At 41.0% G+C, this 20,262-nt stretch overlaps 1 protein-coding gene across 1 annotated transcript in view; it reads right to left on the bottom strand.

Moving 5' to 3' along the window:
- Positions 1-969: 969 nt before the first annotated feature.
- The window catches only part of LOC109962128 (cadherin-24-like), a 19,595-nt gene continuing 302 nt past the window's right edge, over positions 970-20,262 (bottom strand). The window contains exons 2-14 of the mRNA XM_020603562.1: positions 16,681-17,489; positions 12,814-13,108; positions 11,116-11,235; positions 10,620-10,787; positions 7,956-8,137; positions 7,018-7,274; positions 6,774-6,910; positions 6,514-6,635; positions 4,796-4,913; positions 4,375-4,683; positions 4,058-4,250; positions 3,555-3,948; positions 970-2,886 (exon numbers count right to left, since the gene is read on the bottom strand). Coding sequence (XP_020459218.1) covers positions 2,047-2,886; positions 3,555-3,948; positions 4,058-4,250; positions 4,375-4,683; positions 4,796-4,913; positions 6,514-6,635; positions 6,774-6,910; positions 7,018-7,274; positions 7,956-8,137; positions 10,620-10,787; positions 11,116-11,235; positions 12,814-13,108; positions 16,681-17,307 — 3,762 coding nt within the window. The 5' untranslated portion in view covers positions 17,308-17,489 and the 3' untranslated portion in view covers positions 970-2,046. The remainder of the gene's footprint in view (positions 2,887-3,554; positions 3,949-4,057; positions 4,251-4,374; positions 4,684-4,795; positions 4,914-6,513; positions 6,636-6,773; positions 6,911-7,017; positions 7,275-7,955; positions 8,138-10,619; positions 10,788-11,115; positions 11,236-12,813; positions 13,109-16,680; positions 17,490-20,262) is intronic.

Genomic DNA, 20,262 nt, shown 5'->3' with positions numbered 1-20,262 from the left:
TCCCTACTGTCTTGTCCCCCTTTCCTTTGATTCATCCTGCCACTCTTCTGTCACACAACACTCCTGACACCTTTCTCCACCCACTCCAACCTCCAACCTGTACTCGCAGGGCCTTTACTGCCTCTCTGAAAAAAATCCCTTTATTAAAAAAATTAAACAAAACAAAACATGACCCTCTGAATACTGTGACAAACTTTCCTCCCCCTATAATTTACATACTATCCCTTATCTTCTGCTGCAGAGGCCCCCTAAAAACTTGAAAGGAAAAACACACTGTACACATCTGAACTGGTGGCAAGGATGCAATGCATATATGAAACTTTAGATGGCACCATTGTACTGGCAGTTAGAAACTTGCCTGGACAAATACAGATGTCCTTTACTTCACAAACACTGGTTTTTAAAGTGTTCCTGAATGGCAATGTGTCTTTAAATATCAGAATTTCAAGTATATTTGAATTTTCTACTATCTTAGTTGTCTGACTATTTTTGAAGTGGTGATACAGACAGTCTTTCACATTCCAGCTTGTGTCTATAGTTAATTCATTTTTAGATTAAATCTGGTCCTGTCATCTGAGAGGAAAATGTCTTGTCATTTGTAGAACAATATGTTGTTATACACTACAAGAACCTGTGGTATTATACTGGAAGATAACTACAGTGTCCTAACAATAGTCGGTGTGATGACGAGTTATCTTTTGGCACTTCATATAATATCCCACTTTCTTTTTCCATTAGTTTTTTTTATATCTCATTTTTCTTGTCAGAATGCCAAAGATTTTCAGTCAAATTTACTTTGAAAGCATCACACTGTTAGAACAGTGGCTGATTAAGACCTAAATTCCTGCTAATAATTGCAGAAAGTCAAATAGGATTTATCATAGTATTGAAAAAAATAGTTGAAGTATTTTAATAACTCCTCCTGATATCTTATCAAAATTAAATGAGTTTTGAAATAGCTCTAGAAATGAATCATTGCCAAGTGACATAAGCTGTAAATGACATTACACAATCTCAAAATAAATGATTATTTTGCTTTTGCCTCGGTTCTGGGCTCATCAGTGTATTACATAATGGCTTTCACCTACTTTTGTCGCTTTAAAAGGTGGAAGATAAATGAGCCTTTGCAGATAATTCCAGACAAGCAAAAACAAATTATATGAATTATAAATATTCTTGTGTGGGTGAAATCATGGGAAACGCTATGTATTGCAATCCTGTGTCAGTTTATTAACTGAAAATCAAGTGCTTAATTTCCGGTGTGTGAATTCCAGCAGATATCCCCCTTTTTGTCTACTCTTAAGCAATAACCACTGGAGCTGAGGTTCATATTTATCTACTGTACATATGCACATTATTTACTGTACTTTCACAACAGTACACAAGTCTTTGAAAGTGACAGTCTAATCATTTCTGTTTGCGATTGCATAGTGAGCAGGTTCTGCTACCATAATGGTGACTACTTGTTGGAGTTGTATTCTCTCTACAGGGTGACAGAATAAAAACATACAGTTTGATTCACTGGAGAGGCTCTGTGAACAGTGTCGGCCCAACTTCGCTGTACACTGTGTGGTTTTAAAGCTCTCAAATTCAGGTGCAAATGCTGCATTCAAATTCCACAGATTCCTAGAGGGTGAGTGTGCCCTTATTAAACTATTACTATCAAATTTCACAATTCCAGTCAATATTTAATGAGGCCTCTTTTCTAACAATACAGCTTTCAAGGGCTCAATATTTTAAAAAAGTACATTTTTTATAACATTAACTTTGAAAGCCCAGGTGCATTATTAATGTCAGTTACAAGAGCAGTGTGAAAAAGAGAGCTTCCATATGCATTTTCTAAACATGGTGGAGGTGAAAACTATACTCGGTGCACTGATTTCATCACAAATCTTCAATATACTGTCAGCCTCCTGGATTTTTCTGGCAGGGTGAAAAACAAGAAGATTCTTGTCATGGGCTTTGTGTTTGCCACCCCTGCTGTGTTTAAAATCCATCACTGTCAGGAGACTTTTTCTTTCTCTCAAACTTTTCTTTTATTGCAGGCTAGAAATCCCATTTCTGCTGTTCTGCTCCTTTGTCCCTTGATTGTTTATGAGTCTCACTGAGAGTGGCCTCTGCAGTCTCACCTCCCTCTCCTTCCTTCTCTTTCTCCCTCTCCTGGATGATCTCCACCAGCCTCTGAAACTTCTGGTTTAACTCCTCCATCCCTCCGACCACTCTCCCATCATCCTTCTCTCCATCACTCTCCAGTGAACTCAATGACTCAGCCCTTGAATCACGGCCCTCAAACTCATAAGTCTGCAGTGAGTCATAGGGCGGCTGAGACAGGTCAAAGGTGACCTGATCCAGGCGGATTTTCAAGAGGTCTTCCATTCCGAGAGGCTGTGGGGTGGTGGCTATTGTTCTCGCAGGCTCCATCCCTAGCGGCCAGCCTTTGTTGCTGCCAAACATTCCCCCAGGTAAGGGTTGTGAGGTCAAGTCCTTTCTTTTGAGTAGGCACATGTTCAGTAGCTGCACCCCTGCTGGGTATAACCCGCTCCTGCTTGTCCCGTTCATGCACTTCCCTCTACTGTTCGGATTGAGTGAGCCCACAATGCTGTATGTGTCTCCTTTCAGGTAAACAGAAGGGTTCCCAGAGTTGGTTTGACTTCCATTTGAATAATTCTGCTCTGAAAAGGGGGGAATGGAGGATTCAGTGTAAATTTCTTCCGCTATACAGGTGGTGGCCCCAGAGTGGCTCTGAGTTTGTGATGGCCCCCATCGCCTCTCTTGTGGGTCTGGTGAAAAGCTGGTGTTACTTTGGTAGGGGGACTCATTTTGGGCACAGTATGTCAGATTTGCTGCGTTGTTGGCTGGTGTTGACTTCAATTCTGTTGGGTTTATCTGTAAAAAACAAACAACCCAAAACAAGGGAGAGACCATGATTCAGAGCGTTGAGCAGGGGTACATGTAAAAAGGTCAAAATAACATCTTTTTAAACAATTCAATATCTAATAGTGAAATTTAATCAGTAATGAATCCTTAATGCTGACATTTAAATGCCACTTCATCTACCTGAAATTATGTGGTTTAATTTAGATCATTTCATTGTTGATCATTCAACTGCCTCTGGTCTCTAAGATGACTTTCTCTTTCTAACATCATGTCACTGACAGAATGGAACCTGATCAGACATACCGTAAGTCTGATCAGTTCCATTCCGACATGATTTCAAATCTTTGGAAGACCAGATGTTTAAGGTTTATCTTGAATTCTGATGTGATGAATTTTAAGTTTTTTTTTAACCTTTAGGTCAGAAGTAATTCCAATTAATTACCATCTGAAAACTTACCAAAGGTGATTTAAGCCATATAAATAAAGAAATTAAGCTGGTTTTAAAGGTAAACTTTTCAGTGTATTGACTTCAGTATTTAAATTGTCCAGTTAAATTTATGATTCAGTTGTGATTACATTTCACAATTAGGTATTAATTTGCCTTTAATATTCAAGTCCTTATGGCTTTTCTTTGCTTCCATACCCTTTTTTATCTGTTAGTGTTACTATCATCTGACCTTGGCCTGCTCCTGATTCCCTTCTGTATCAGCAGTGTTTGGTTCACCGACTTCATTTGTGTCTGTAATTTTACTCTTCACCAACTTGTGCTGAGCTACATAACTACTCATCTCAGGAGAACGGGGCAGAGGCTCAAAGGTGCTGTCCTTCTGGATGGCAAGGGGCTTGCCAATATGACCACCAGCAAGCCCCTGGGTCAGCTGTGTTAACTGCAGGCCTGCCTCCAGTGGCCCGGTTGGATAATCTCTGAGAACAGGCAGTGTGTGGATGCCGTAGCAGAGGCGTCCATAGAGTGGAGCGGAGCCCGGCCGCTGCTGAGGATCCAGGCCTGGGTGCACGTTACGACCCCAGCTGTGCGTCCTGGCCCTCGGTGGATTCTGCTGGGTGTACCATCTGTGCCAAGACATAAATGTCAGCGAGGCACAGTCACACACAAAATGCACACAATCCCATAAGCTACCACGGAAAGGACCCCTTTTTAAAATGTTTGGGCACAACTCACATGTTTCTGTTGTTGTGCATGTGCTGCATTCTGTGCATGCTCTGCAGCGCTGTAATGTCAAAAGCTGCAGTATCTGCCTCCCCTCCCCCTTCATCATCATAGGATATGATGTTCTCCCTGACATCATCCTCCTCGAAGGGTAAGTGTGAGTCTTGCTTCCGATGGTGCAATGACAGCGAGAGAGCACACACCACTAAAGGACACAAAAGGGACACATGACCACATATTCTCTGGACATTACAGAAGCAAACCTGACACAACTGTTCAACGTCTTTGACAAAGTCACAACCAGCACATTTATAGTGATTCAAACCCACCCAGCAGAGTGGTGACACATGCCAGCATGACTAGTAAGGTGACCAAACTGAATATGAGGGACGGGGAGGTGGATGGCACAGGCAGACACACCATGTGTCTGTCCCAGCTCCTGTCCCTCTGTCTCCCCCTATCCTCTGTCTGCATGCCTCCTCGCAAACAGGGACAAATGGTCACGGTGACCGTGCCAGTGTTGGTCAGACCCGAGGCCCCATCGCGCAGCACAATTGGCACATAAAGGATGAGCAGGGAAGAGGAGAAGCCAGGGAGGGGCTCCAAGGCTGACTGGAGCACGAGGCTGGCTGTCACACCTGATAACATGGCAAGAAAACACACATCAAACACGGTCACTGCACAATGAGCACAAAACAGTTGTAGCTGCTGTCATATACTAAATAGAAAAACAGGGCCAACTGGTGCTACCTCCAGTTTCTCTAATGGTGAGGTTTAGGGCAGAGCTTGACTCTGGAGGGATGCTGAAGTGGACTGGGGTGTCCTGTTCTCCCTGGTCCCTGTCGATTGCTCGCAGAACCTGAACCACCTGTAGAAGACAGAACAGGAAACCTTATTTCACCTTAAGATAAATCTCAAGGGTTGGAAGCTAATTAACAGGACAGAAAAAACAAATAAAAATGTTTCTGTAATAATATTATTATGTTAATATTTGTCTTTACATTTGACCTTTCTTGGGCATCTAAAACTTACAAAAATGAACCAATCTGCCAGTTGAAGATTACTCTTTTGGTAGAACAGATGACATATGCACCACGTGATTACTAGCAGACATTGCTTAAATCTGAGGGGTTATAGAGAAAAAACTAATAACTACTTTATTTGACTGTAGAAGCAAACTTAAAGTGATAGTCACTATTTTTTCAGCAACTACCGTTCAGTATATTTACATTCTGTGATTACCTCTCTGTATAGCAATTTAAATTGTAAGTGGTGGAGTCTGCCACAGGGAGCTCAGAGGAAACAGAAAAAGTATTTAATCCAGTGTTTCTGTTATTGGTCTTGCTCTTACCACAATAATCAAATCATTCAGGACTGAAATCTTAAGGATCACAAATTTTACATCATACTATTGCTGTCAAGTTTTGCACTTTAGTGTTACATGTGTAGAAGAGGGTACTGTAGTTTATTTTAATGCAGTAATATTTGAAGTATAAGGATCCTTACATTATGTTACTGTTGGGAAGGTTCCCCTCAAGCTTCAGAGCAGACAACAGATTTCCCCGGGCTTCCCCCAAAATGCCCCCAACGACACATCAGAAACTGTGACCCTCTCATTCATCAGACTTTCAGCTTCACTTACCAGCATTTAAAATGTTCCGTCAGCCCAGGACAGATTCATTAGGACTTTGTTTATCTGGACCCAACATAGGCATACTCCCTAGGGTATGTGCAAAACTTTCATTCGACTTGCTTAAACCCTGCTGCTTTATCATTTTAATATCTAATTAACAATCTCAAACCAGCTGCTGTGATATTGATGTGACTCATTGCTTCATTTCATCATCATCATTCAATCATTTCATGTCTTTAGGTCTCACATACCACCTCCCAAACAGATTTACTGTATACTCTGCTACTCATTAATTCACTCACCATAGCCTTATAGTTTTCTTCCCCCTTTTTCTTTTGGGTCTTTGTTTTATAATAGTTGAAGTGTTCAGTGTAATGTAATAAAATTAAGTGATAAATGTGTGCGCACCTAAAATGATGCTTTGTTGTGCTTGCATCTCAGTCTCTTAACCTGGAAAGATCCTCACAAAGAATAAGCACTGTTATTAAAGGGATTAAAGCATTATTAAAGGGACTTGCTTCCATAAGATTAATTATTGAGATAGCTAAGATTATAATAATAATCCTAATCCCAGTTGTTTGGCCATCAAGGACTGTTTCCCTATCCTCTTATAAAGGGTCATTTCACTGGACAAAGAATTCCATAACTTCTTCTTTCTTCCCCTTCAGAACTGACATCACAAATCCCACGTGCTTCTCCAAACATGATTAATCACCATTATGACAGGGTTGTAACAAAGGGGGGGGAAATAAAATAGAGTCAGAGAGAATGAGAAAGAAAAAATTACTCATGCTTTAAAAAATAGTTAGTACAAAAACCAAAGATAAGAACGGACCTGACCGGGGGCACTGGAGTCACATACAGAGGTTGTGTACTGCTTGTCCAACTCCGGCGCATTGTCATTCTGGTCTAGTGTCTCTATGGCAACCACAACCCTTGACACAAGATTTGGATTGTCTGAAAGAGACAGAAACCAACACTAATCTTGAAATGATCATTTTTACCCCACACTTTGTATTCCCAACTCTAGGCAATGCTTTCAGTGAAATATGACTGTGCTGCTCATAGTGCCCGAGGGCAGAGGGGCTGACACACCCCGCTGTGTGGCGATGACAGTGATATTATGCCACTGTTCCTGCTCGCGGTCCAACTCCATCACTGTGCTGATAAAGCCTGCATCAGAGGCGATGCGAAACAGAGCCTCGGGGTCTGACTGGGGATCGATGGAGTACCTGTGATTCAGAAACAGGACATGAGCAGAAAAAAGAGGCGAAAAGATAGTGAAGAGAGCCCTGAGTGAGCAAGTGACTAAATGAGTGATTGAAGGTGTAAAAACCACCGGATGTTGGTGTTTTGTCCTGTGTCTGGATCCACAGCGTAGACCTGGCCAACAGAGCACACAGGGGGGCAGTTTTCGGACACATCCAGATGATACCGAGCCTTGGAGAATTGCGGCGGTTCGTCAGCATTAAGGACCATGACCCGGACTGTTGCCTTGTCCTTAAAGGGACCTTTCCTCAGGTACCGGGTATCCACTATAGGGTTGGCAACTTCCACAGTGAAAGTGTATGAACTGCAGGTCTCATAATCCAGCAGCTGTTGGGTAAAGAAGACAGTAGGCTACCTTTTACTGAAGGCCGGTCATGATATATAATTCATTAATATGTGTGCTGTGTATTTCTTCCTATATACTTCATAATTCATCTATGAAATTTTTGTCACTTTTCTTCAAGTCTATATAAGTCACATCTTCTAAGTTAGCCTTTCTTTTATCTCCCGCTAAAAAAAAAAACTTTGGATAATTACTCGTCAGACGGTGTTCTTACTTCACCCTCCACAACCTCTTAATTTAAGATTTCACTGCACAGTAATTATCTTTGAATGCCCAATGCTGTTAAAATCCTTAAAAGTGAAAAGACACATTGGCTGCCTTTAACGTGGCCTACCAACTTCAAATGAGCTCCAAATTTTCACCAGCTGCTTATTAGTTCATTGTTACTCATTAATTGCCGTCTGCAGAGCCTTGGGAGTCAGAGCCTGTCAGCAACACAGGGTGTATTAGTGGAGTACTGAAGTGTTTAACTAGCTGAATGAAATTCATTTGAAATACCAGACCAAAGCAAATTTGTTTAATCATCTGGGATGTGGCATAGTGATATTACATGAACATTAAAGCTACACAGAACTTCAGATTCTCCATGAAAACCTTTATTAGTAATTAACAAAAACTGCTTTACACAGTCATCTTTGTATCTGTGCCTGTGCCGCACCACTCACCTTGTTCAGCACAATGACAGCCTCTTTGTCTCTTCCACTTATATTGAATATTTCAGCCTCCTCAGTGTCCATGATAGTAAACTCCAGTTGTGCATTTTCTCCCAGATCAGGATCAGTGGCAGTGAGACGGCCCACCTCCACACCTGGTGCTGCTAGCTCAGATACAGAGAATGACCATGCACCTGCAGAGGGAAAAACAATGAATATAATGGTTACACAAGGTACAGATTGTTTCATTTACGTAAGTGACATGATATATAGTCCTTACTTTGTGTGAAAAATGTGAACACTAATGTGAGGTTTCACTCAGAAAAAGTACAATAAGGTAATATAGATATCACAGAATTATTTTACTGTGTAATTCCCTTCTTGTATTTCGGCATCCAGTCCTTTGTTGAGCTGCAGTGTAGAGGCAGTATCATGAACAGGACATTTTGTAGTAAAAGATTCCCACTTGATTTGAATAAACTCAGACCTCTGAAGTTTCAGATTAGCTTTGAACTTTAAAATAAATTTTTTCACAGAATGAAGACTGGAAAATTAGTCATCCCTCATTTACCTTGAAATACTATTAGGAAGGGATCTCTTGGGGCCTTCAAAAGAAGAGGAACAATAGCAGTGACCAATAACTATTTCATATTGTTAACAAATAAGGACACACAAAGACATATGCATGGCTTAAGAGGGGGAAAAATATGAAATTTTATTGCTGAGTTGCTCTGCTACTAAATTGCTACGATGATTGTAAATTGAACATTTCTGGGTTTTTGAAGTGCTGGATATTTTTCACTGTTTTATAAAACAAACAAATGTAAAGATTTATTAGTTGCTACACTAATAGTGCTAGCACTGATGGAATATCACACTATCTTGCAAGAAATTTTATGTATAGGCATTCACAGTCCCCAGAAGAAGAAGCGTAGTACCACAGTCATGCCAAAAATTTTGGTTGTCTAATACTTGTATGACTAAATATCCACAGAACTAATGTCATTCCCATCAGCCTCAGTTGTACTTTACATTTGGTATTAGTCAGCAAATGTTAGCGTGCTAACATGCTAAACTAAGCTGGTAAACGTGGCAAACATTATACCTGCTATACACGTTGGTGCCATCACTGTGAGCAGTTGAACATGCAATTGTTAGCATTTAGTTTACAGTAGCATCCTGCTGTGCGTACAGTCTCTCAGAGCCGCTAGCATACCTGCCAGCATGGTTGTAGACTCTGTAGAATTTTATACACTTAAATGATTTACTGACAAGTCCACCCCTAACTATTTTTATCATTAATCAAGCAAAAAATAAGGAAAGAATTTGATCACAAATATAAAGATCACCTCCTTTTTTCTGTATTTCATTAGGCCTATTGTAAACAAAATTAACTATTAGTTTGACTGACTGATTAAACAATTAAAGCTCATTACTATTAAATTTTTTATTTAATCACTGTATCAAAATAGGCTATAACTCTAACAAAAAGGAATTAAAATGTTATAAAAATACATTAAATAAAACTGTAAAGCTTCAAATAAATTGTTAGTTACCTGTCCAAATCTGTTATCAATGGTTGTGTTTATTAAACTGAGAATATGAGCTTTGTTGGTCTCACTGGTAATTGTGTTGCTTGGATTACACTGTCAGGCAATAAAAGGCAGCCAGTGATCTGTAGCAGGTCATGATTTTTTGGCAAACATGATGACCTCTCTGTGTTTGTGGTTCTGCACAGCAACAAGCAGCAAGTTCAGAGAATTGCCTTCATTTCAGTTACAGCAGTTTGACCTTGTTAATTGCTCTCATCCTCCACATGTTACGAATATTTGAAAATCACATCTGTGGCTTTTAGAAACATGCTAAATGAGCCACTTGCTGAAAGTGTGGCATTATTGTCAAACAGAAAATAATGACCTGGAGTAAGGCAGTGATGGAGTGAAGATATAGTCAGATATCAGTAAATAAATAACACACTGCTGGCATTTGGAAATATTAAATAGCCTCTATAAAGAATTGTATTGCAGCGCAATATATCAATGTGAGGAAAAGGGGCTTTAAACATTAAAATGAATGGCAGTGTGCAGAGACTGTCAGAAAGAAGGAGTAGGGAAGATGGGGAAAAAGCTAACACAGGAGGGGTAGTATATAGAGAAATGCAGTATATGTCTCAAAGTGTTAGACACATTCTGCAGCGATTTTACTGCCTATTGAAGCAGAAAGCACTGAACTTTAAGATGAAATATTAATAGTAGGGAACAGGGAAAAGCCTGGATAAGAAAAAAATGGACATGATCTTTCACTCTTCCACATCAAGCCACAGTGCATTTGAACCTCAGGGACCAAATGGGAATGGTTTTACGAATATTAATACTAGTCATCTTGGCAAAAGTTACAGTACTGCATTAAAAACAACAATTAGAATGAGTGCACAAAATAAAAGCTCACGACACTGGACTTGACAAGCTGTTTAGCTACTTAGAGTTTATATTTCATCTTGAACCTGTCAAGGCAATTTGGACCCAAAGGAGGCAAAAAATATCAGACTGCTGTCACAAATGCCATTACAAGATCCTTCATCATTTTAATCTTTACTCCCACACATATACACACGCTCATATTTTAATACTACAGAAAGTGAACGCAGCCAACAGTTCTGATAAGAGCAGTGCTTACTCCGTCTGAAGTGAGGGGGGTTGTCGTTGACATCACTCAGCTTCACAGTGACGGTCGTAGTCCCTGATAACCCGCCCAGATGCCCCCCCATGTCTTTGGCTTGGAGGACAACCAGATACTCATCTTGAGTCTCTCTGTCCATGTCAGGTACGGCTGTCCGCAGGACACCTGGTGAAGAGGAGAGCGTGACATGGAGCAAAAATCACAATAGCAATAGATTTCATAGAGACACAATGTCACCCAAAATTAGTGTCAAAGGAAGTCATATGCATACATTTTAAAATTGGAACATGGGAAAAAAATATGACTCTAGACAAAGGACCACATAAAATGTGATTTAAAATATTTGTATCCACGCTGGACCTATGGTAGAAAGGATACACATATGACAACTAACAGCACCACTGGGATTTACTGTGTGAAGTGTAATCATCAGCAGGGGTGGCATGATAAGGTAAACAGCTTTGAGGGAATATGTGGTAGGCTACAGCCAGACCTGTCTGTGGATCCACAGAGAAATAGTCCTGGCCATCAGTAATAGCATACACCAGCCGGGCGCTGTTTCCATATGTCGGGTCATCAGCATCTCTGGCTGTGACTTGGATTATGGACGTGCCTGTGAAACACAGGAGATGACAGCTGCAAGTGACACGTCAAAGAGCCCTTTCAGAGTGTAGGGTACCAGTTAAATCTGGTGGCTGGTTCGTGAGTGGTGTTAAAGTGATGCTCCACCAACAACCACTCTTTTGAACATCAGGTACTTATCTCTAGAATTAAAAAGATAATCCACTTCTCTGCTGTCTATCCATGCATGCACAAAACATTTTTATACAAAAATGGCTAAATACCCTATTTCCTTGTTGAATAAATGCCTTCTTTTAATATCTGGAGCTGTGCCATAAGTAGTCTATTTCTAGGATACTGAGAATATGAATGCACTGCAAGGAGATCAGTTATGCTGCAGTAAGTAGTCTCCATGAATTTGCTTCCATTTTTAGCCATGCTAGCAGCGAGGCCATAGGGATGGCATTGGTGTGTCCACCACTTTGGTCCAGGCTAAAATATTTCAACAGTGACTGGATGGAGTGCCATGACATTTGGTAGACATTCGTGGTTCCCAGAGGATAAACAATAGTGACTTTTGAGACCCTTGGCTTTTCCTCTAGGGCCAACATATTTGGGGGTTAGTAAAACATCTAGACAACTATTGGAAGGACTGCCATGAAAGTGGGTACAGACAGCTATTTTGCCCAGGTGATGAGTTTAAACCGCTGATCACCTAAATTTTCCTCTAGTGCCATTAAAGCTTTGAGTGAAATGTCTTGATGACGATTGAATCTGGATTCTCATTTCACTGTGAAGATGGACTGTTTGGTGATTTTCTGACTTTTAGCATTTAGCTCAAAACACCATATGCCTATTTATCACCTCACAGAGCTGCTAGCGTGGCAAGAGACTGTGTCTGAAATCCCTCCCTATTTATTATTATTATATCTGTCTGCCATTTTATTTGAGTGTCATTATTACTAAGAGCGTAAAGTACATTTATCCACTATGAAAACCTCAAAAATTTGACACTGGGGTGGAAAGGTAGTGTCTGCCTCACTTTCTACAAACAAGCTCACAATGAAACTCAATGCATTTTATAAATGCAAAAATTTGTGTTGTGCAACTACATTTGTCAGTGATGATGCAAAAATGTGCTTGAAATTTCTGTTTACTTCTCAGTGTAAACTATTTTGCATTTCAAATAGTTTATCTGTCCAAATGTAGCACGCGTTTCAAAAGAACTTGAAAATCAGCAAAGGAATTTAAAGTTTTCATCCACTATGGTTATGTGAATATCAGGAGTAGGTTTGTCAAGATAAACAGCTGATAGTGCTCATTTTGTAGTCAGGTGCCATTAAACCATCAGGTGAGCGCAACTAGATGATGTAAATACAGAATGCCAGGCAAACGGTTTAAAAAAGTAAATGTAGAAAACACAATTGAAGTGTGGCATTTCTGTCTTGGATGGTGGATGGAAACGCTATAGTGAGTAGTGAGCATGTGAACAAGATTTCAGACACAGCCTTAGACTTTGAATCCATTGTAAGTGAACCAAATGCAAGCTGAACACAGGCCCTGCTCTCAATGTTTTAGAGCCATCTTTCAAGAGATTTTAGGTGCAACATCACTTTAATGTTGTTTGTACCTATGTTGGCCATCTCCTGCACCATGGCTACATAGGGTTCATCAGGAAAGACAGGCGGGTTGTCGTTGATGTCCTGCACTCTGATGATGAACTCAGAGGAGGGCTCCAGGGCTTGGCCCGTCTGACGGTCTCGAGCTGTTGCAATGAGACGGTACTGGTCCTTCTCTTCACGGTCCAGAGACTTGGTGACATGTATGTTGCCTGTGTTGCTGTCAATCACAAACACAGAGCCCACTCCCTCTCCCTCCAACATGTACATAGTTTCACCATCTCCTTTGTCCATATCTGTGTGCAGCTGGAACATAAAACGATACAAAGCTGATAACTGTAACATCTTCAGGCAACATCACAATATGCTGATGCAGGTATCAACTCATCAGCACCCATCTCTGTCTGGCCAATGGTGCCAGCATGACTGATGTGAAATGGATGATTTATGTAAAGATGGGATGTGCTCAGTGAATTTGAAATGGATGGCACCAGGTGTGGAGGATCCATATGGGACCAGGATAAGTACTGATGCACACAGCTAATTAACTCATTGGACCAAGCACGCCATTGGAGGTTTGTTGCGGGCAAAACCACATAAGTGTGGACAGTGGCCCTGCAAATGTCCTACATGTATGTTCACAGATGCTTTTTGCTATCACATGCATTATCCATCTGTACATCTGTCTGTCTCTACTATCCATCTGTCCCTTCCTTCCCCATCCTGTAAATCCATCTGCCTGATTTCCCTGTATTTTTAAAACCACTTCTTTTTCCAGCCCTCTTGTCTCTCTTTTTTCACCAAGTTACCTCAGTTACACAGAATGTCCATCTGCTTACATTTCTCATTCATCTCTCTCGCTCTCCCTCGGACAATCTGCTTTGCTCTCTGGTGCAGATTACTGGTTCGGTATTTAATGGCAGCGAGGATGTCAGTGTGAGATAGGTAAACGGCCAAACACACAGAAATAGCTAAGAAAAAGCTAAAGAGCTTAGCCAGCTTTCATCACACCAAGCTTTCTGACCAGGAACCTTCACATCTCTTTACCCTTAAGGCACATCTGCACATGTGCATAATCCACAAGGCTTACTGACAAACTCTGCTGTGGACTGTAGATACCCATAAGAACTAAGGAGTCCATTTTCAAATTCTGCTGAAACAGTGATTGCTTCAAATTGGCAGCGCAATTTCAAATAAATCTGGCAAAGCACATTCATTCTGTTACATGACATGTTTGCAACAGTATATTCATGTTAGTGCCATTCACTCACTGCACAGCATGCAGACAGAGACCAGAAGGAAATGTAAGTTTAGAGTATAGTACATTCTGTGTGGTGTGTATATGCTGAAGGATAAAGCTGAGGATTATAGAAACTCATGATAGAATACCCTACAAATTGCTAGATGAGGGACTTGGGGTTCTTTATTCATCCTTACACCCACATCCCTTCACTCTTTTCTTCTTTAAAGCTAGCTTCAATTTTGATCCCACACTTCACCACAAGAGACATCTTTGTCAGAGTCTGTGCCTATCTTGCTCCCCTGCTCTTTGCTTCTTCCCCCACTCTCATTCTATCCGGCCCTCCTCTCCTCATTGGCTAATTGCTGGCTCAGTCCTGCTGTGCTTCAGTCAGCATGGAAAAATACTCGCATAGAGGGGAAGAATATTACATCCCAGCCCCCCGACCAAACAAAGCTGAAAAAAAGAATTCTTTTGTCACTTTCTTTCCTACTCTGTAATCTGAATTTTCTCCTCCTCTCACTCATGCAGTACATCTGCCTCCAGGTTTATACCTGCTTCACACTGCTTTCTATGGCTGCCAAATTCTTCCTTTTTTCGCATGAGTTGAGGCACCTGCAGTTTCATAGCCCGACTCAAACCTTACACCAGCAATGGGCCTGAAATGATTGTCTCTAAACTTTTGGCAAGAAAGCTGCCTATGAGGGAAAATGTGTTTCCAACCCCTTGCAATCCAAGGATGCTTTATTATGTGAATATCAAAACCAAGACTGCGTTTGCAGAGGAGCAAACAGTCTTGTGTGTCTACTGATTGCTTTAACACTCCTCCCTGACTCTATCAATAACAACCAGAGAGGAGGATTAAACATTTATGAGGTGTATACTGCACTGGTGAGAATCCAATCTAGACTGCCATTATAAAGTATACAGCTAGCTACAAAGTAGCTGGCAACATTCCCTGTTAGCGTTACAGCTGATATAATCCTACTGTGAGTATATTGGAGCTGCCAGCAGCTGCATTAGTGTAGAGCGCCTGACTGTGAAATGCTACAAGTAAACCCCTGGGATGTGAATGGTTCAGATGCGCTGTGGATTTAATCATTTCAGGCACTTTCCATGTTGAGACACCGACAGCAGTTGAAGGTTGCCGGTGTGGCGACTGTAAAGACTCAAGCACATGTGTGACATGACAAGTGGGAGAGCTGCTGCACAAACACTGCAATTATGTGGTGTTATATTTATATGTGAGTCTCATTCTGAGCGCTTTTGAGCACAGAAAAAGATTTCTTGCAAGCACATTCTATTTTTTAGACATTTATTATCACAGCAAAAATAAATCTGTTCGATCCACAGTAAATATATTTGCATGTTCACTAATATCAACACAACATATCCACTCTGTGCAGCCTCACGTTGGCCTGCCAGTGGGAGTTAATTCTACAGTAAGTGTTTGTTTTGTCTCCAGGATTGCTAGTAATATATTGCTTACTAAGGAAGGAGGGAAACACTGGGATAAGGAAGCAGGCACATACTCATGTTATACAGTTTTGCTTACATACCTATAGTACTTTATCAATTTCTATCTTCCTGCAACCCTGCTATCTTGATAGTTAGTTAACTATATTCTGCCAGATAAACTTAAAGCTTAAATTAAGGATAGCTAAATATACTGGCCAAGACATTATTGTTACTAGTTTGTATAAATAAAATTACTTTCAACTTCATCTTAAAATAAAATCTAATCTATCCAAATCTAAGATATGATTATGTTGGACAGTGTGTACTACATCCCGTTTTAAAAGCAAGGAGGTTAATAGTAATTCTGCCATCTTTATAAATAATAAACTCTTTTAAAAGACTCACATTAAAGGTTATATTGTCTTTGCTGTAGCATTCATCAAGGTAGCTAAAAAGCTAAGTTTGAACTTTATCATGGATAAATCATGGCAATAAATTCAATATTCATACTGTGATGAACTGCTCAAATTCAAAATGTACAGTGCAACAAGCATGTGGTACAGCAGGGGCCACTCTTAATATTCAGGTTGACCTGTTTCATGCCCAGTTGACCTACGTATCAGTAAACTAAGCTAATTAATGAAAAGGGAAGCAGGTGATAGTGAACATGCTGACTGGACAACCACAACACAGAAGCCTTTTAGAACCAGTGCGTTTCACTATGTGGGTTGTGTTCAGAACAGTCTGCATGAATTCTGAGTTTGAACTTGACTTTCTGAAAAAGTGACTTAGGCATTAATACCTCTGGATTTGAATCAAGATTCATAAAAGTGGATATGTAAACCAAAACGGTTTTTGAACTGTATAAACCACTTATGTAGGATGGTTCAGCTGTTCTACCATCTCCCAGTGATTCCTTACTCCCCTGTGACCAAGGTGTCCAGGGGTCTGCAAGCACACAGAGCAGTGAAATCGTAGAGCAGGGGAAATAAGTCAAACTGAGTGAAAGAGGTTATTATAATGGACGGAGCAGACTTTTGTTTGAGTTTTTTTTTTTGCGTGATAATCATTTCTCAACAAAATATATTTTATGTGCTTGGAAAAAGTGAGGAAATCACAAATGTAAGTCCAGACAGTTAAGATACAGGTGATTCACTTGTGCATGCTGACAGCAGCTTACCCGTCCAATAAGCACAGGCTCAGGCCCTCGGTACTCCTCGATGACAAAGAACTGGTTCCAAAGCCAGCTCCTCCGGTAGCGAGAGCGGGGTCGCAGCCTGCTGTCTTCAGACTCTGTGACCCACTTAGAGCGGCCCCGTGTCCTCTCAGGCAAAACGCCACCGACACCTGTCTCCAAATGGAACTCAGGCTGGAGAGTGTGGTGCCCCTCTGAACTCGGAGCTAGACTGTGATCAATGATTGCACCTTCAGCCTCTCCATTAGTCAAACCGCTCCTTTTCTCTGGCTTCAGAGTGAACTCAGGGCTGTGTTTGGGAATTAAGGATTTGGCAGCAGTTTCAGGATGTTTAAGTATATTCTGAAAGTCAAAACCATTTGCTTCTCTGTCAGTGTGTTTAAAAGCCACACTTGGTAGGGCTCTTTTATCATCCTCTTTATTGTGCAACTGGCTTTCCAATTCTTTGATATTAACAAAAAGGGTGTCCATGGACTCTGAGTGAAGTAAAACTTGTTGTCTTTTGCTTGAAATTACATGCAAATCCTGGCCTTCCTCTGAAACAGCTAATGAAAGGCCATTTCTTTCTCCTTTAAAGAATAAAAGAAAAAGAAGCACAATATATGCTGCCATAGCTGAGGCTCACTACAGAGTCCGTTTCAAAGATTTACTGACCGCTGGCTGATCAGATGCAGGTTTTCACGGTGGTCCATCTCGTGTTTTGACTGTGTTTATCCTTCTCCTGCTTCAGGTTGCTGCTGAAGCTTCACCTTCTCTCCATTTGCCTGTGCAGCACACACGAAGCAGAAGCTCACCTGAGAGAACACATAATCAGTGTAATCTTCATTGTATTCATTGAAATGGAAAAGAAGTGCTTCAAGATACAGAAGTGAAAAGACAATGTTACTCATCAGTTTACAAAGAGGAGGATTTTGAGACAAAATGGTAGATTTAATTGTTTCTCTGCTGTGTTGAACAGCTCTGTTTGCTAAACTGAGCTCTCTGCCAGCTGCTGTAATAAACATAGCAACAGGTTTTTCACAGAACATTATGGTCTGATAACAAATTACCCAAAAACTGAGAGCTCACTTTGTAACAAATGCAGTGGGGCATATTATTCTCACTGCTGCTGTGTTTCAATCCTGTTATTGATCACTCAGGCATTCTCAGACAGTTAAGTGTGGTCTTAAAAATTTTCAATTAATTTGGAGCCTGAGGGCCTGTTGATGAGGTGGAGCTCAGGTACTTTACTGTTCCTTGTCACACATAATTGCCTGGACATCAGGTGATTGATGTCATCCTTAAGATGCTCTCCCCATGCCTCAATGCCCAGTGGAGAAAGCAGTTCCTCTAAAGAGATGAATTAGGCTCATAAATAATTTAATCAATGACTCGTCCTCATTTACCAAAAGTTTAATGATCTGAGTTTCGTTAGTATTTGAGTCAGATAGTGGCCATTGATCTTTGAAACCTGATGTACTGAACAGTGTCAGCAGCCTAACAAGACTGAGACTGTGCAATCACAGTGTTTCCATCACTCTGTCTCACTATTTCAAGCAACAAATGTAAATCCTCTGACTTCTGTTTTCACCTTTATGCACACATGGAAGGATCCATTATTATTCATTTACACACACAGACATATGGTCTTCGAATAAATTGAAACAGTTTTCATAAATGCTTCTCTGTTCGGAACAGACTTGCAGTGAAAGATTTAAGCATTAAAATGATTTTTAAAAAAGCTAAAAGGGTTTCTCTGCACAAACCGCTATTCGATGCAAATGATTAATATCACAGCTAAAGTACTAAAATGACACCGTGCCAGCTGATAAATCTGTATCCTCTGGCCTTATATGACTAAACACATACGCAGTCAAAGATGTGCTTCGATTAATTCAGATGCAAATAAGCACAGAGTGCTCCTATGGTGAAGCATACGCCTTTGATGGCACTGTATAATATCAGCCATAATATTTTTTGATATATCAAAATGCTACTTATAAAAGGAAGGACACATGAAAATGAATGTTCTTTTTCATTCCAAATATGACCCACTTTCTTAAATGTAGGCTCCAGACCAGTTAATGTGACCATGGGATGATAGGAAATATTAAGTCATTTGTACTCTCACCAAAGGAAATTCAACCTTTGAATTTCTTTTTCATTTTTCACACCAATTATGCCAAGACATCCATATGTGTAGTCTGAGTTCAGCCTCTGTATCTATTTGCCATCATCTCAAATCTAGCAACAAGCAGTGATTCTTCCAAAACCCTTTTTGTCTTGCTCAGCTGTTGTGTCTCAGCATAGACTGAGCCCAGACCCTACGTTTCTCTCTTTCAGCTTTGCTCCATAAGCATGTTGCCAGCAGTATGTCATTCACTGTTGTTTGAAGTCTTTAGGAGTATGAGTGTGTACGAGATATGTGTGAAATGTAAGGCAGGGATAGAGGATGAAAGCGTGAGGACGACTTGCTGTTGTCTGCTCAGAATGAAATGATGAGTGGTGACATAGCTCTAAATTGGAAATCGCTGTTTCAGTTTCACTTCACTCTGCATTGAGTCACTTCACTGCAACAGGGCTATTTCATTTTTATTAAAAATAGCCTGTGCATGTCAGGCCTTTTACATAGGGACAAATGGGAGATGGAAGCAAAGAGGGAGGGAGGTGGATGGTGGTTGTAGTGGAAGCACACTGGGAGGGGGGGCAGCCTGGCAGGCTTAAAAGACCAGGACATGGACAGATTCTGTTCCAATTGAACATCTATGCCTGCTCATTCATTTCCACTGCCTCTGGCTGGCTCAGTGCACACATAGCAATGTCTTAAGCCTTCCCAAGCCAGACTGGCCAGAAGAGGTCCACTGTCCCCTAGACACCAGTCACCTCATTACTGTCAAGCTTTGACAGAGACAGCTTAACTGTAAGTGACACCACAACAAAAGCACCATGGTGAACAAGTGTTTAGCTTAATTGTACTGTGAAGCAGCAACAAGGTGCTCTGCCTGGATCTATTTGTGTTAGTGAGACAGTTGGAGGTGATTATTTCTTCTATGACATTACACTGCAAACACAGAAGGACATTAAAACATTTCTCTAAGCACATGATGGCTCACTGCTTCTCTTGGGTCTCTATCATGCACAGAAATTCACATACACGCACGCACGCTCGCATCCGGACTGGATCGCCTATTGCTGTAGCATTATCTAGCGGAGATACACGCACAGCCCGGAGCGCGACCTTGTCTTGTTAAGGAATGACCTACTCAGTGCACGTTAATGAGATTTATACACTTTGTCTAACTATTGTAACGAATGCACGATCCCAAAAATATTGCTACTAACCGAGGTCATCACTTCAGGTCCCCGCGTCACGGTGCACGCGGCAGGTGAGTATGCACCGGGGGATTACGCGCGCATACACAAATGTTACCTAGCCAGAAACAGAGTAAGGAAGCACAACAATGTTATCCCTACCATCTGTCTGAGGATGGGGCTCCGTTCAGTCACCCCAAACACGCGTTGCTTCTTTCTGAGCCGACTATTATCTCAGCCAGACAGCTCGCACGTCGCGGCGGCAGAAGGAGAAAG

Source organism: Monopterus albus, unplaced genomic scaffold (assembly GCF_001952655.1).
Source record: "Monopterus albus unplaced genomic scaffold, M_albus_1.0 scaffold61.1, whole genome shotgun sequence".
NCBI lineage: Eukaryota > Metazoa > Chordata > Actinopteri > Synbranchiformes > Synbranchidae > Monopterus > Monopterus albus.
The sequence above is the reverse complement of the archived record's forward strand: the minus strand, read 5'-3'. Positions and strand labels throughout refer to the sequence as shown.